Genomic DNA, 17113 nt, shown 5'->3' on the forward strand with positions numbered 1-17113 from the left:
CGCACGCACGCACGCACGCACGCACGCACGCACGCACGCACGCACGCACGCACGCACGCACGCACGCACACACACACACGCACACGCACACGCACACAGGAACTTCAGTAGCGACAGCAGGGATCAAAAAACGAGGTGCAGGCTACTCAACCCTTACTATTGGCCGATGTGCTTCAAAGAGTCCGAGCACAGGGTGTGCTCGTGCAACGTTTGCCAAAGGGCGAGGCAACCAAACGAAAATGTGAAGTGCCATTGGTTTTGGAGCCCTTAATTAGTGAGGGCTTCGTAGGGTAAATTACCTGTTTAAAGACATGGTGAATAAATGAAAATGAAAGTGGATGCAAAACCAACTGGCCGCAGGTGGGACACGAACCCACAACTTGGCATTACGTCTGCGATGCTCTTAGCAATTCAACTACCACGGTGCCGTTTTCCCATCCACTTTCTAGGGCATTTATGTTAATCTACTAGAACTAACCCCGGAATGCTGGCCGGCCTTGGTGGCGGAAGTGAAACATGCTTTCTGTCGAAGGCGTCACATCTACGTAAACTTTCTGGGGTGAAGTCAATTCGTCACTAAACCCACATATATTACCTGAAGGCATCAAAGCTGCCGGATTGTAACACTCCCAGGGTTTGTTATTGTAGACAAACATAAATTCATGTCGTAGAACTTTTGCTCAACTGTTACCAGGGCATAACGTGCTACTTCTACCTTATTTGAGTTTTAAACCCTCAAAATTAGCACCTTCTCTCCTCCTTTGAACGTTGGAGTGCGTGCTGTCTGGTCGTAGGAGGCTTTCACGTGCTTCTGCACGTTTTTCATGTGAATCACAGCTAGTTGATGTGATTATGGTTGGTGCTTCAACAAGGACAGAACGTAATCAACAATGGTTTTCTCTGCGAGTTTGTCCTCACAATTCTCTTTTAGTAAGATTGATGGAAAGCACCATTCCTTGTCTGTAAACTAGTTCCGCCGGACTACTGCTGCCATTAGTTGGGAGTCGACCTACTATGTCTGTCACAAATTTTCCAAAAGGATCACTAATTAAGGGCTCCAAAACCAATGGCGCCTTCACCTTTTCGTTTGGTCGCCTCGCCCTTTGGCAAACGTTGCACAAGCACACCCGGTTCTCGGATTCTTTGAAGCACATCGGCCAATAGTAGGCGTTGATAGCCTGCACCTCGTTTTTCTGATCCCTGCTGTCGCTGTGAACCAGCCACAAAAGTGCTCTGCGATCTTATATCAGCAATACGAGTTGTTGAAAATACAGACATTCTGTTTCTTAATATTCTGTACAAGAGGCCGTCTTTAGGGACGAATGATGCTGTTCCTTTCTGGTCGCGCCTCGACTATTTCCCAGCATATCTTGAGTGCCTGGTCATTAACTTGCTCTGCCTTGAGCGTGGGCTTGTTGGCTTTGCCTGTCTTGCTTCCGGAAGCAGTATTCACCAGCTAAATTAGCTGGTGTGTCCAACGTTTCTGCATTTGGTTTGTCCTGAATCAACGGAGCGCATTTTATCCGGAATGATCTCATAGATCATTCGAATCATCTACGAGATCAGGATGAGTAGACGACGCTTTCATTTCCATTATACGCGTTATCATTCTTTGGCCATTCGAAAAAAAAATCTTGTATTTGTACGGAAGCCATACCTGCGCCTAAGCTGAAGCTGAACCTCCTCGTGATCACACGCATCCTCAACAGTCCTTCGCGCGACCATGCTGGCCACCTCGCTTGTCAGCAATGTCGACATCCGTTGTGACCACGAATTCTGCGTTGTTGCGCGTGCTCTCAAAGTTGTTAATGTACGAACTGATATCACTGCCGGTTTTAAAGGTTGCATGAATCTACGCATGTGAGAGCTTTCGCTACGCGTGGCCGCTTCTGACGAGGTTTTTTTAGCTTTATTGCTGCGCAGTCGCAATTCTTTAAATCACAGTGGTATCTTTTGTTCTTTGTTTTGAACGGAGACCGTCTTCCAGCAGTCCTTGTCTACGTCGTTTTTCGTCCCCCCCCCCCCCCCCATTTGTTTATAGCCTCAGTAATTTCGACTTTCTGCAGGGACTTTGCATAGTTAAACCTAGCTCTTGAGCCAGCATAACTAGATTGGGTTGGTTAGCGGCGCCAGTATCATGATTGCCTTGCTGCCGTTACAGCTGAGCGGAATATCGTTACAGCGGTTCGTTGTATCAAGATGCCGTCAAAGCTAGAAGGTACCGCTAGTGCTCCCAATACAATTAAACAAGCCGTGCTCTTTCAAAACTGGACGCCGAAGACACCACCAACATGCAGTCCATGCCGCTGTCACCGCTGTCTATGCCACCGCTGCAGTGGCATGGAATGAACGAGAAGAGATAAAACCGAGGCGCCCAATTTTTATTGCTCTATTCGTTAGTGCCAAGAAACAATGAAATTGTGAAGAGCTTAGGTGAAATGCAGATAATTTCCCCTATGCTGTCCTCGGTGCCATTGTTTGTTGGCTTCTTAGATGACTATTGCTGGAGGCCACAGGAACATTCGAAATTTTGAGCAAACCCGGGAGGCAGCTTTTATTTCTCTCCGGGGACTCGCGTCGTATGTAGATGAATTTTAGCGATCCTAACAACTTAAAGCATTGATTCGGTTACGAGACGAGACTCGTATTTTAATATTACTTCTAGCACCTTCTTGACATTGCTGAAAGAAAATGACCACACTGTCAACTTTTCAATAGGTACCTTCACATGGTGGCTGGTCGCGAATAAGCAGGTAGAGGCTGAGGCGAAAGCAGCCTCGAATGATGTCATTAAAGTATACAGATCACGTTCTCGCAAACAGAGAATAACAGGATGCTTTGTTGCGTCATACGCAATTCTGCGCTTGAGTACTCGCCCAAACAAGATTGACACCACAGGCGATTGCAGAAATGAGGCACACAAATAAAGTGTGATGTCGCTTCCACCAAGCGCTATACACATCTCGTCGATGGCAGTGACAATGGCCCAAATATTGAACACGATCAAGTGACAGAAACACGTGAACACGTGTTTTGTGTTTACAGAGCCTTCATGCAAGAACGACTGAAGATTGTATTGTGTGCACCCGTCGATAGCCGCCTGCGATTTGATGACCTTGTTTTAGGTCCTTGGCATAACAAGCGCAGCGCAGCCTTGAAAATAAGTACAACTCTACATTTTTACAAGAAGCTTATCTAAACACACGAATTAAGAGATGACGCAACGTAGATTACTTTATAAATGCAGCTCCTTTAGTGTCATCCTTATTCATAATTTTATTTCTCCCCGTCCCTCTTCCCCTGTGCAGAGCAGCAGGGTAGAGCAAGCTATAATACTAGCCGACCTCTCTGCCTTTGTGTAAATTTTTTTCTTTCCTATTCTTTCATTGAAATGCCAGAAAGACGTGTCTGTGTCGCACAAGGGTGTGTGTCACACATTAGTGTATTAAATAGTGCCAGAAGGGACCATTTTCCTCTTCCACTGTCTCTTTAGTATTGCTACCCTATTCCCAACAGTGGTTTCCATATGCATCATGAGTAGTCATATTCTCAGCAGTGGTACACCCTGTAGCAGTTCTTGTGCAGTTCCCAATGAGACACCAGATTGGTTTCAATTTTGCCCCAGAAGTTCACACTGATGATGAAATGCAAACGAAAGGCGCACGAAGTACTCACGCAGTACTTGTCAAGCAATGGTTCCATAGACAACGATGCGCTTGCGATGACGACCAGCCACAGGAAACAGGCACATGCCGGCGTGAACCCCATGCGCACACCAAGCACACCCAGCGCAATGAGTACACACAAAACGCCCATCAGAGTGTTGGGCAGATAATAAATAGACACTGCAACTTGCCAGCTGTCGGCGGCTAATAGCGAAGTAACGTGACCTGCAGGATTCTCGGAAATGGCAGTGGCTGACAGGCACGTAACCTGCACAAGAAGTAAATTCACTACGAACGAACGGGAAGTATTGCGCACAGAACAATAAACGGCCACCTGTGATATTACAGTATATAAAAGCGTCTATCGCTGTCTTACACTTGCTTTTGCTTTAGCTATTCCATAAAGGTCGGGACAAAAGGAGATTAGCTTTCCAAAATTGAGAAACCATCTACCGCACAAATATGGTGCATATTTAGTATATGTTCGTTGCACAGGTATGTTATGAAAACCACAACCACCGATTTGCTCGAAAGCACTCTGTATTTAACTCCATATCATAAAAAAGACATTTGCTACACTCAGATCGTTACTATTGAAATATCTTTATTCTTGCATATACGGGAATTCATAGACGGTTCTGCCTTATGTATTTACACTTTTTTTTTTAAAAAGCAAGCTCTTGTACGCGACAAGAGCTAACTGGGGTGTGATAAAGCAATCCTCTTTTAACTTCCATCATACCTTTTCTCTAACGTCCACCGTTCTCATTCGCAACTGCCTCTAATAATTATCGAATGCCTGTACGCAACCCAAGAAGGAAGGACGAATTTAGGAAGGGTAAATTATCTTTACATTCTTTCAACTACACGTTCCTATCACCGTCGGGTAATGAGCTCATTAAGCTTCTACGTGCATTTCCACCAGTTTTACATGAAAGTCTCTCTCTACTGAAGAAAAAAAAAAGCTGGATAGAAAGTCTTACTGCGTGGTTGAGATACAAAAGAAACGCTGTTGGCTGTCAAATGGGACCATAGGTGATTCCTGGACCAAATCGAACCGGAGCCACTTAAGCGAACTTAAGGTGCGTTCGTTGCCAAATCTCTGAGCGTGCCTGCCAACCTTATAGGCGCTGTTGCAACATAAGCCCGGAAAAGCATTCGATAGTCGACCGTGAGAGCTCTACTTTTTCAAGTAGCATTAAGGCTCTAACTTGCAGTGACAAAATAGTGTCATCATCCCTGCTAGTCTGTCATATTGAGAGACCTTTCTTGTTCAGAGAAGTTGAATGCGACCAATACACGCGGATGATTCGCTGCTGAGTTCTACGCTAGTGGTACTAAATAACCAAATGAATTGCCCACATATATCTTCTGAAACTGCATAAAACAGAACAATGAAAGACTATGAAAACTTGTACTTTTTCCACAATGCGTTCATTGGGGATGAGAGATGCGTCTGTAGAATTTATCGCGTATGGAACGAGCTGTTCTTTGCAACCTCAAAAATAGGAGTTGAGTGTTATAGAAAGTTTGCGCGGTATTTTACTGAACTTGAAAGCTAGTACTTTCTAACAAAGTACAATGCTTACCTTCTTAAACACGGCAGTCTGAAGCAAAAGCTGAGCCTTCAGTTGGTTTTGTACAATAGAGTAAGCCTGCATGCTTGACACGAGGCATTCAGCGATGCATGACACAGACAGGAGGGTAATAGATTGATAGAAGGAGAAGTCGCTTGCACCTGCCAGTAGGCCGCTGCGCAGGTAAAAACAAAGTAAAGGGGTTAGTACTGTGTCGACATTTGCGTTGTAATTTTGCTTCTCAGTTATGCACAAACTAACTAAAGCACTAGGTTCTCTACGCATGGTGGCATGTATTCTGTGATTGGCTTAGGAGGTGCACGTCACTGAAGCTAGAGGCTATTATCTGGTAAGACAGTTTCCATGTTGGACATTACCAAAACGATATCTTAATGGCGCTCTTCTTACTGAACAAAGAAGTTTGAAATGATGGGTCTTCAATTGCTTCGGCCAAGCATTTTGAGCACATGAGAGGTTTTACTTTCGTTGACAAATCTTGGAGTGCTTAGGAGTCGCTTAGCTAAAATTCGTCTTTGTGTCGCGACAATGCTCGCAGTCCACTGACAAAAGTGCTTCATGATGAAGAAAAGAGCCGTTTAAAGAACATTTATGCCAGAGCGTACTACACGGCACAGACAACGCCCGCCAGACTCTTGGTGTACAAACGAAATTACACGCCAAGCTAGCGTTTTAGTTTCTAGTACATTAAATAAAATTATTGCCGAAAGTTTGCGTATGTGTAATGCAGAAATATAGCGTCGGTAACATAAGCTTAGTAACGGCAACTTATTCCGCTTTTGTAGTGAGCAACTCATCGAGTAGTTTAGATCAAGGATTATAACTGTGCTATCTGCCGCAGGCAATTTTTAAAAATCTGGTGCAGCTAAAATAAGACACCCTGTATTGTCCGACGTCTTTCCTCCCCGTAACAATATTATACTGTTCAAATCGGTCTGGTTCCTGACAACCCTGGAAAAATTGGCAGTGTGAATGCAAAAACAGAAAGCCAGCAAAATAGCCCGCAATGACTCGAGTTGGCCAGGGCGATAACACTAAAAGTTAGCGGCAGTACTTTGTGAGAATGCTCAATACCCATGAGGCTTTCCTCTGCGCTCATTTTGAAATCAAATGAGGTTATAACGAACTATCATCCTCAAAGGGAAAGATTGTTTTTACAAGCGAAGCTAAGGAAATGCCAACAATAATCCATAACTCACGCAAACAGCGGAATCCGCAGCAGAAGCGATGAATAGTAGAGAAGCGTCAAAGCACTAGACCAGAAAAGTTCCGTCCAGGTGTGCCTTAGCACCAAGCAGTAGAAACGGTACGGGGTGCTGATGCTTTGGCTGCAACATGAAAGATCATGATTATGTTGACAACAGGCAGGTATTCAAGAAGTAAGCACACTGTGTATTGCTTCAAATTTGTGCAGCACGCAAAGTTTATCCGAGAGAATAAGATTCAGAGCTGCGTGATGAATGAATCGGACGGCTATGTCACGCGATGTATTGCACTGGTTCTTTGTGTTAAAATGCGACCTGAGTATTTGACGCGGATAGTCTGAGCTGCTAGTGGTGACTTCTCACCATTCTGAGCATAATATTTTGGTTATTCTTGTACGTAGTGTTGAGTTGTTTTGCATCGTGCATTCAGAAGAACTCGTTATCTCATAATTTTACCGTAATGTCATCTCAAAGTTTGACTATATCTTCGGGGTATTGTCCGAAGACAAAGCTTTGAAAAATTCAAAAATTGGTTTTACGTGATCGTTGTTGGCAGGATATTCGGACATGTTGACTGCCTGTGCGTCACGCCGCTTTGTCCATAATATGTCCCACTATAAATGTTCGGGTCATGCTGCGAACAAAGCGGGACACACTCGGAACATAAATGTAGTTTCTCATGCGTTCTACTATTGACTAAAATTTTGTGACTATACCACCTCAATTATGTTTCGTTAAGCACGTTCTTATTCCACTGCTGCGGTGGATCAGTTGCCTCGCCATTCTATAAGATCAGAATGAGGGCTAAGCCTCCATTCCCGGTTGCGGGGGCCGAATTCATGATCGATACAGAAAGAGATAACACAAGAATTAAGCACTGTGAACATTCGAAGCCGGCTACTACAGCATCTTCCATAGTCCCTGCTTGTCTTAAAAGTTAAAACGGAATTAGCAGATGCTAATATACTTTTTGTTTGTGTAGGGTATGATACCATTGCAAATAACTCGTGGTGCATACGTGTGCTTAAAGAAATTAAAGGCGTAATTCTTCTAATTATAATACTTGCGTTTTTTTGATAAATTTCTGGCAGTCGTTTTCGCGGCGTGGGCTGCAGCGAAAGCGCCGAGCGAGCCTGGGGATGTCCTCTATGACAACTCTTGATCGAAAAAGAGTGTTTCTGATGTGCCTGCGTTAAGAAGACGCAAACCAAATACAAAAAAAAATAATAAAAAAACGCGTGTAAGCTCTTTGCGCGGAGGAAACATTAGCAAGAACCAAAATCATCACATAAAGCAGCTTTTGGGGACATTCGAAAAGTGACATAAAACACGGGGTTCTACCTCTTAGTCCTAAAGTAATTGTTTTTTGAAAGTGCAAATGGTGCAGTTGTATTGTTAAAATTCATTATGAATCATCTACCTAGCCACTTGTTTTAAGAGGGTAGAGATAATAGGCTTTGCTATTTTGCATTTGCAGCAAGTTGCTTGCTCTACTAGTACGATTGCTTCGCCTAGGGGTTGCTCATTAGAATATGAAATATTTCTTGCTGTATTTCGAAAAAAAATCGTCGGCCCTTCCCCTACCGCGAACAAAGGGCACGCGAAGCTTGTCGTACCCTCAAAATTGGGTGTCGCGTTTCCTGGCCTCGGGGTTCGCTGCCGTTCGTTGAAGCTGGGCTTCGGTAAGATGGGCTTTTAACGTGGTATCCGCTGCCTGCCGCTGTAAACGAGCATGGGCTTGGGCTGCCTTGAACGCAGGATCCGCACGGCGAGCGCGAGTCTGCTCCCGGCGGCGTTGGCGGCGTTTCTCGTCGAAAGTGCCCTGTTCCGCCACCGACCGAACAACGCGAGGCCTTCCCATCCGTTTGCTGAGCGTGCACTGCAAAGGAGACCCGACGCAACGCCCGAGAGGCCCTTTTCTTTCCTTGCCCTTCCCCGCGCGCGCACCGCTCCTGATTGGGTGCTCCGGTCACGTGTTACGGGCGCGCGCCTCACGTGTTTAACCAGCGGTCTATTCTTATCCTTTCCCGCCGTTTTCTTTCACTTGCGCGAAACTTGCGCGAGACGGTTTTTTTTTTTTTTTTTGCGGTCACACATTCAACGGCATTGACACTTGTGAGGCAATACAAGCTTCGCTTGAAAAAAGACAGGCACTCACTTGTAAACGATACTGACAACCACTTTAGAAAACGGCGAGCAACTGTCCAAGTCCTGACGTTTTTTACGCTGTAAAAACAAAAGTGAAATATTAAAAAAAACAATGAAAAGCTTTGTTTTACAGAGCATAAAGAAGGCTATGTTCCTTCATGGAGGTAACAATTAACTGGAAGACATATTTTTTAGTACAAACAGCATTGGTGGGGTAGAAAGCAGGCCGATCAACTTCGTTTATTTCTTCGCGAGTTCTTCGCCTTTTTTAAGATGTAGGGCAGGACGTACTATTTAAAGAACCCTAATGATCATGCAGTTTTGTAAATACGAATGAAATATTTCAGCGTGCGCAGTTGTTTTTGGAAGGCGAACAAAGCAAACCTCCGCGGGGTGGTGAGAAACGCCATTGCTTTTTGGTTGGGCTCAATTTGTGCACCATATTTTTGCTCGAGACTGTCTGCAGCGTTAGTGCTCAATAATAACGGTGCTCTCTCTTCCTTCAGCTGCACATAACTCAATATTCAGAGCTCAGTTAAACCAGAGACTTCTGCACTATACAAAAAATGTGACCTATTACACATGCAATTAATTAATTCAAACGAGTAATTCTTCAGAGTTACTAATTACTGCCCCTCGAGAGTAACTGAGGAATTACAAAATGTAATCGATTACTTCTACGTTACTATCATCCGGACATTTAATAACTTGCCGACATACCGTAAACAGAACGAGCTGGCCAGGCACATTCAGTGCGTCCTCTGCAGCCCTTCATACATTGCTTATATGTGCAGACACTAGGGGATATGCGAAATTCCGTATGCAGCCTTTGCCCCACTGCTAACTTGCCCTAACCAAGCTGGCCGCGTTCCACGTAGTTCACTGCCAAACCTATCGTACCTTTGAAAGATAGGAAGTGCGAGTGAGGGAAGGCAGCAGGCATGGTGTCAGCAGGCAGCATGTTGACACCTTATAACAATGCTAACCCGACGCCCGCCATCGTGGTTAGGTCAAACTAGATGTCGAACAGAAAAGGGCACTTGCAGAATTCCCATGTCCTTTACTGCTATTAAAACATTTCATAGGTAATCTTCCGTCGTTTTTGTGTTGAAAACATTAGCAGCGACACTTAAAGCTCACTTGAAGTGAGGGCTAGGAGGGAGGGTGGTGTAACGTACGAACATCTTGCTCATAAAGTTGTTACTCAGTATCTGGGTCCTCTGTAGCGCGAAGCGTTCATCATAGCAGGGACTTGAAGAAGACCTTCCTGTTTGGGACAATGAAAACCCTAAAAATCTTCTGTAGCTGATACCTTGGCATTAACGTCCTAAGGGGCCTTCGCTTCGAGGCATGTCAGCACCGGTTCAATTATTGGTCCAACATCTGGCAGAGCCCTTAAAACGAGGAAACAAATATTGTGGTCCCGCGTTTGTTTGTCTGGACATGCATGCGCATCTGCGAGGCTGCTGCGTGGCACGATCTCGGGTGTTCTACTGTGGATCCCGCCAAATTCAAGTTCCCAAAATTTCGTCTCGTGTTGCAGCTTGTCCTAACCAATAAAGTAACTAAGTACTTGTAATTCAATACCAACAGAGTAATTAAAATACAGTGAGTGTTACCGAGTAAAAATATAATAGTTCAATTACAAAATTTCCAGAAAAATATCATGGATTACAGGTAAGTATTTACATGTAATTCGTTGCGTACAAGTCTGGTAAAAGCGTGTCTCACACACGCTGCTGAGATGGAGCAGCACTTATTTTCACTGCTTGCAAGACAAACAAGAGAACAAAAACGTTTTGGCTATATGCCTGCGTTCTGTCAGGGAAGCAGCGCTCTCTAGGCGTATGTAGTACTTATAGCTGTCTGGAAAGCGAAACAGGCTAAGAAAATTACCGCATAATGTTCATATTAACGGACATGGTATAGTTCTTTGTTGCAAAGCATTATAGTGCTCAATCCCATGGTTTCATTTGTACGTCTGACCAAGTAGCCTAATAACCGGTCTCCAAAATATGTTTAATCTTGCGTGGGCCTTATAATGTAAAAAAAATTCCAATCTGTTTTATTGCAATCTCCTGACGTCCAATTTAAGTAACCACCGATGAAACGATGGGGCAGTAACCAGCAACGTTGTTTGAAAAGCTCTATTAAACGCGCTCCTCGTTTATTGGATGTCTGATGTCTGACGAGAGGCGAGGAGCACACTAGAATGGAGAGTGTTTCGATGGGGTTGAGCCAGCACAGTAAAAGTAGATAAACAGATGAGGAGGGTGGTGCCAGCATCTGCAGTAGCTCCGCTTCCCAATTTTAGCTTGCGGTGGTTGGTCGAAAATAGCGCCGGTGTGCTACGGAAGGGAAAAAAATGCCGCCAGAACGGATCCTCAGCAAAGAACAGTTGGCAGAGCGATGTCGTATACGTGCCAAAACTGCTTGATAACGTTATACTGCCATGCAAAAATTCTTATTATACGCAAATAAAACCAGGCTCCCCGGCAGTTCCGAGTAGCCAGTGCCAGAGCGATCGGCGCGTAGCCATGTTCTATTCCTTTCGGAACGGGGCAGTCTCCGGCTATTCCGAAAAAAAAAATGCAAATACAGTTTTCTTCGGTATCTCAATACGTATTTAACGCATGCACGCCACTTTGAAGTGGTGAGTTTTCACGGTTTCGTGACGTTGCGTAACAGACAGGCGGAGTGGGCGCAACACGAACACTTTTGACCAATAGCAGAGTGCTAATAGCGAAAAAGGTGTCCAATCCGAACTTTCGTTCGTTCTAATCAGGTATAATCAGTGTACACCTATATGAGATGGGGGCGTTTTCGTGGTTCTCCTGATGTCGTGTCACGGAGAGGCGAAGAGAAGAGCGGCCCGAAAATGTTTGACCAAACCTAGAGGGCTTATGGCGTAATTTAGAACTAGAAAAGTTTGCACTAGCTTCACGATATAGCGCCCCATGTGTGAATGCGAATGCAAGCACAGGAACTGGATGCCTTACCCTTTAGCCATAATTGGATAATGAATACATAACCATAAGAAATGCATAACACGACAGAATAACAGCCTCACCAGTCCTTATCTCGTGTGAGCTAGCACTCAGAAACGCTTGGTAGGTGTGTCCCCTCACATAGCAAAACATTTTGAATGTTGGAGCGTGCCAGCATTTTAACCCGTTTTTAATGCAGCTAACGCTTTCTGCTGCAGGTGGACCATCGGCCAGTCGCAACTCCGGAGCTTTTATACACTCACACGACCAAGAAGAGAGCGTAAGCATGGCGGTCAAGGCTCCCTAGTTCCTATTGCGGAAGGGAAGTGCATGTAAACCAACACGTTAAAACAGGAAATGCGTTGTGCAGCATATGCTGGGGATTAACATTGATTGCAAGAATGCGTGGGGTCTGCGTAATTTATTTGCGGCAAAGTCGGCACGACGTAACATATTCCGCAAGATCTTAATGTGGCCATTATGTGCCGTCAAAACCAATTTTGCCACCCCAAAAAGTTTGTATGTGCGGCATAGTAATGAAAATGCATGTTTTGTCAACAAAAGTACCAACAAGAATGAAAAGTCTTGATACCTTGGGACTCCATTTATCCTGTGGCAAGTAGGCGAAGCCAGACAACAAAAAGTTTCCAAAAGCCATGAACGTGCTGCATATCAACACAGTTCCGTTCTTCGCAGAATGAATGCGGAAAATACTTTCAGATAGCTGAGATCGAAAAGAAAAGACAAAAGCAGGTTGACTATAGAGCTCACTTTCCCAAAGTGAGGAAGCACCACAACAAAGCACTACACAAAAGAAATATCGATAACAACACTACAGCTGCATCAGCAATTGCGCGGAACACGCCGCACGCATTGGCGTACGCAGCACAGTACGGTGGCTACGAGCAAGTGTCATGGCACCAACGTCACTAAAACGAAACAAAGAATTGGAGGACGCTTAAGTTTCACTTAAGAGTGGAACGCGATAGATCCCTAGCTGACTCAAAGATCCCTGACTGCTTTTCACGCTTTCCGACAACTGCAGCTGAAGCAACCGTAATGGTTACCGGGAAACACTGGCGGTGAACACTATGCACGAAGGCGAGCTTTCTGGTCGAAACGCGGTCTCTTAATTGCTTGGGCGATCCCGGAGATATTGCACAGCCGCGCCAAAAAGATTGCATAATTTTCAAGTTTCCGTGTTTGTTTCGCACTTTTTATATTTCAGTCTTGGAAGATTTAACATAAAAGGCACGTGCTTTGGGTGTTTTGTTTCATGACATTTGTTTGTGGATTGCCATTCTGAAAATTCCGAGGAATAGCTTTGCCAAGAATGCAAGACGAGGTAGGAGCAACATTAATGATAGAATGGTGTGGCAATATAACCCGCATATACCGCATGTCATACAACAAGGTGTGGCATATCATCATCATCATCATCATCATCATCATCATCATCAGCCTATATTCATGTCCACTGCAAGACGAAGGCCTCTCCCTGCGATCTCCAATCACGCCTGTCTTGCGCTAGCGTATTCCAACTTGCACCTGCAAATTTCCTAACTTCATCATCCCACCTGGTTTTCTGCCGTCCTCGACTGCGGTTCCCTTCTCTTGGTATCCATTCTGTAACTCTGATGGTCCACCGGTTATCCATCCCACGCATTACATGGCCTGCCCAACTCCATTTCTTCCGCTTAATGTCAACTAGAATATCGTCTATCCCCGTTTGTTCTCTGATCCACACCACTCTCTACCTGTCTCTTAACGTTGGTCCTAAGATTTTTCGTTCCATCGCTCTTTGTGCGGTCCTTAACTTGTTCTCATGCTTCTTTGTTAACCTCCAAGTTTCTGCCCCATATGTTAGCACCGGTAGAATGCAATGAAAGAAAATGAAAGAAATGAAAGCAAATGAAAGAAAAGTGTATACTTTTCTTTTCAACGACAGTGGTAAGCTCCCAGTCAGGATTTGGAAATGCCTGCCGTATGCATTCCATCCCAATTTTACTCTTCTGTAAATTTCTTTCTCGTGATCAGGGTCCCCTGTGAGTAATTGACCTAGATAAACGTACTGCTTTACAGACTCCAGAAGCTGACTGGCGATCCTGAATTCTTGTTCCCTTGCTAGGCTATTGAAAATTATCTTTGTCTTCTGCATATTCATCTTCAACTCCAGTCTTACACTTTCTCAGTTAAGGTCCTCAATCGTTTGTTGTAATTCGTGTCCCTTGTCGCTGAATAGGACAATGTCATCTGCAAACCGAAGGTTGTTGAGATATTCACCGTTGATCCTCACTCCTAAGCCTTCCTAGTCTAAGAGTTTAAATACTTCTTCGAAGCATGCAGTGAATAGCATTGGAGAGATTGTGTCTCTTTGCCTGACCCCTTTCTTGATAGGTATCTTTCTGCTTTTCTTGTGGAGAACCAAGGTTGCTGTGCAATCCTTGTAGATGTTTGCTAAGATATGCACGTATGCCTCCTGTACTCCGTGATTACGCAATTCCTCTATTACTGCTGATATCTCTAGTGATTCAAATGCCTTTCATAATCTATGAAAGCCATATAGAGAGATTGATTGTAATCCGCAGATTTCTCGATTACCTGATTGATGACATGGATATGATCCATCGCAAAATATCCCTTCCTGAAGCCAGCCTCTTGGTTGGCTGAAGTGAAGTGTTGCCCTGATTTTATTGGAAATTATCTTGGTGAATATTTTATACAATACTGAAAGCAATCTAATGGGTCTGTAATTCTTCAGTTCTTTAACGTCTTCCTTCTTATGGATAAATATAATGTTGGCGTTCTTCCAGCTCTCTGGTACACTTGAAGTTGTGAGACATTGCGTATAATAGGCTGCAAGCCTTTTAAGCATGATATCTCCTCCATCTTTAATTAAATCTGCTGTTATTCCATCTTATCCAGCAGCTTTTCCCCTAGTCATGTCTTTCAAGGCCCTTCTAACTTCATTGCTAGTTATAGAAGGAGCCTCTGTATCCGGTTCATCACGGTTTCGAATGAAAGTAGCTTGGCTGTTTTGGGCACTCTACAGGTCAGTATAGAATTATTCCGCTGCTGTTACTATGTCATCGAAATTGCTGATGATATTACCCTGCTTATTTTTCAGTGCATACATCTTGGCGTGTCCAATGCCAAGGTTTCTTCTTACTGATTTAATGCTGCGTACATATTTTACGGCTTCCTCAATCTCAGCTTTCCCAGGTTATAATTTCGAATATCCCTTACTTTCGTCTTGTTGATCAGTTTTGACACTTCAGCGAATTCTATCTGATCTATTGAGTTGGACACTTTCATTTTTTAGCTTACCTACTGGTTGCCTTGGTGCCTTACCTCCCACTTCAATTGCTGCTTCTGAGATCAGCCTAGTAACGGTTTCATTCAATACCTCTATGTTATCTTCGTCTTCCTGTTCTAAAGCTGCATATTTGTTTGCGAGCACCAGCCTGAATTGGTCTGCTTTTACCCTTACTGTGTCTACGTTGTCCTGTTTCCTCTTCACTAATTTCACTCTTTCTCTCTTAAAATTGAGAGAAATCCTAGACCTCACTAACCTATGGTCACTTTATCTTACCTAACACTTCTATATTCTGCACTATGCTTGGATCGGCAGAGAGTTTGAAATCTATTTCATTCCTTGTTTCTCCATTAGGGCTTTTGCAGGTCCACTACCTGTTGCTGTGCTTCCTGAAGAATGTATTCATTATTCGGAGCCTATTCCTTTCCGCTAATTCTACTAACAGCTGTCCTCTTGCATTTCTAGAATCGATGCCGTAGTTACCAATTGCTTGCTCACCAACCTGCTTTTTCCCAACTTTTGCATTGGCATATACATGTACCTAAATATATTCGGAGGGCCTGCGTGGTTGGGGATAATTTTCTCCGCCACCCGCCGACATCTCACGCCGACGCCGGTTGCCGACGCCGGATTTTCTGCGACACGGGGCCCTTAACGCCATCGCTTTAAAAAAAGAAAAACACCGCCCAAGCGCTCCGTACAGATGGTTAACGAGCGAAGCTGAAACGTGCGGCCCTGGTGTTTAGCAGTGGGTTAATCCCGACGCTGTATTCAAGCGTTTCTCAAATATTGGTTACATGATTGTGTTTTTAGTGGAACGCAAGCGCTAATGGCGAGCGGATGCTGCTAACCACGACGCCGAGCTAACTGGAGATACCGAACGCATGCGACAACGGCGAGGCGATGAGACTGCATTGCGGGCAGAGCAGCGTCAACGTGGCAATAGGGCGGGAACGCGTTCACCGGGGCCAACGGCCGATTTCGGCGGGAGTTTCTCGAGCGGCACTTTGGCTTCGGCTGCGACGAACCGTCCACGGTGAAATCGTGAAGTGGAACGCAAGCGCCAATGTCGGGCGGATGCTGCTAACCACGACGCCGAGCTAACTCGAGATATCGAACGCATGCGACAACGGCGAGCCGAGGAGCCGGCGTTGCGGGCAGATCAGGTACGACGCAGAGAACGACGTCACTAACGGCGCTGCCAATGTCTCGCGCGCGGTGCGTGCGACGTAGAGAACGACGTAACTGACGGCGCAGCCAGTGGAGACGTTTAGCGAAACATAGGACGAACCGTTTTATTGCGATAGCAATTATATGGACACTCAAAAGCAGATTTCTGCCGTCGCCGTCGCCGTGAGGTTCCGTATGACGTCAATGGAGATGAAATCGTCGCCACGCGCCGAACGCTGTATGTGCGAGTGAAAGGGCGCGAGGGGCACGCGCTTTCACGGGGAGTGAACGCACGGCGGAGAACAAACGCGCGTTCTGCGCCGTGCTCGCTTAAGGGCTGCAGAAGTAGGCATCTCTTTCCTCCTTTACAATCACCATATATGTAGAGCCAACGTGCCTTCTTCCGACGCACGAGAGGCCGTGGGGGAGGGGAGGGAAGGGAGGCGACGTTTAGCTGCGGCACCAAGTGCCTATTTATATCAGAGGCTCCGGCAACAGTCACCAACGCCGCACGCATTTTGAGCGAACGCGGGCAAAACGCCGACGGCGTCGACAACAGTTCTGCGTGTTGCCGGTGCTGCTGCATGTCCAAGTTTATACAGCTGATAAAGCTAATATCATTACTCCGTATAGCTCTCTACAAATTTGCTATCGCAATTGATGCTTCGCTTTCAGGTGAAACTGCGACAACTTTTTCGTTTCGCCTATACTCGCGGACAACTTTCTGTGGCAATGAAGGGAAAGCTATGGGCGCGTGGATGCTGCACATGTGTTACCGCGCCAGCTACTCCGGCAGCGTTTGACAGTGCTTTTGGTTGCTCGGAACGGACGCTGAATCGACACTGCTTTCACGTGCGACGGTTTCGCGTTTGCCCAGACGTGGAAGGGAAAAGCCAGAAAATAAGTAAACTTTTACGCTCAGTAGTGTGTTCTGTCTTATTTACCTGTTGCTAATAAGCTGTTTATGTTTTCTCTTCTCCTGCCTAAAACAACGTGGTTTAAAACGAGGTACTATTTTCAGAAGCGC

The 17113-nt window shown here is 45.1% G+C and overlaps 1 protein-coding gene across 1 annotated transcript in view; it reads right to left on the reverse strand.

Annotated features, from left to right (window-relative positions):
* Nucleotides 1–17113, reverse strand: part of LOC119462321 (multidrug resistance-associated protein 1-like) — a 110370-nt gene that overhangs the window by 61160 nt on the left and 32097 nt on the right. The window contains exons 5-10 of the mRNA XM_049672930.1: nucleotides 12193–12324; nucleotides 8624–8691; nucleotides 7533–7652; nucleotides 6460–6588; nucleotides 5255–5417; nucleotides 3676–3933 (exon numbers count right to left, since the gene is read on the reverse strand). Coding sequence (XP_049528887.1) covers nucleotides 3676–3933; nucleotides 5255–5417; nucleotides 6460–6588; nucleotides 7533–7652; nucleotides 8624–8691; nucleotides 12193–12324 — 870 coding nt within the window. The remainder of the gene's footprint in view (nucleotides 1–3675; nucleotides 3934–5254; nucleotides 5418–6459; nucleotides 6589–7532; nucleotides 7653–8623; nucleotides 8692–12192; nucleotides 12325–17113) is intronic.

Source organism: Dermacentor silvarum, chromosome 8 (genome assembly GCF_013339745.2).
Source record: "Dermacentor silvarum isolate Dsil-2018 chromosome 8, BIME_Dsil_1.4, whole genome shotgun sequence".
Classification (NCBI taxonomy): domain Eukaryota; kingdom Metazoa; phylum Arthropoda; class Arachnida; order Ixodida; family Ixodidae; genus Dermacentor; species Dermacentor silvarum.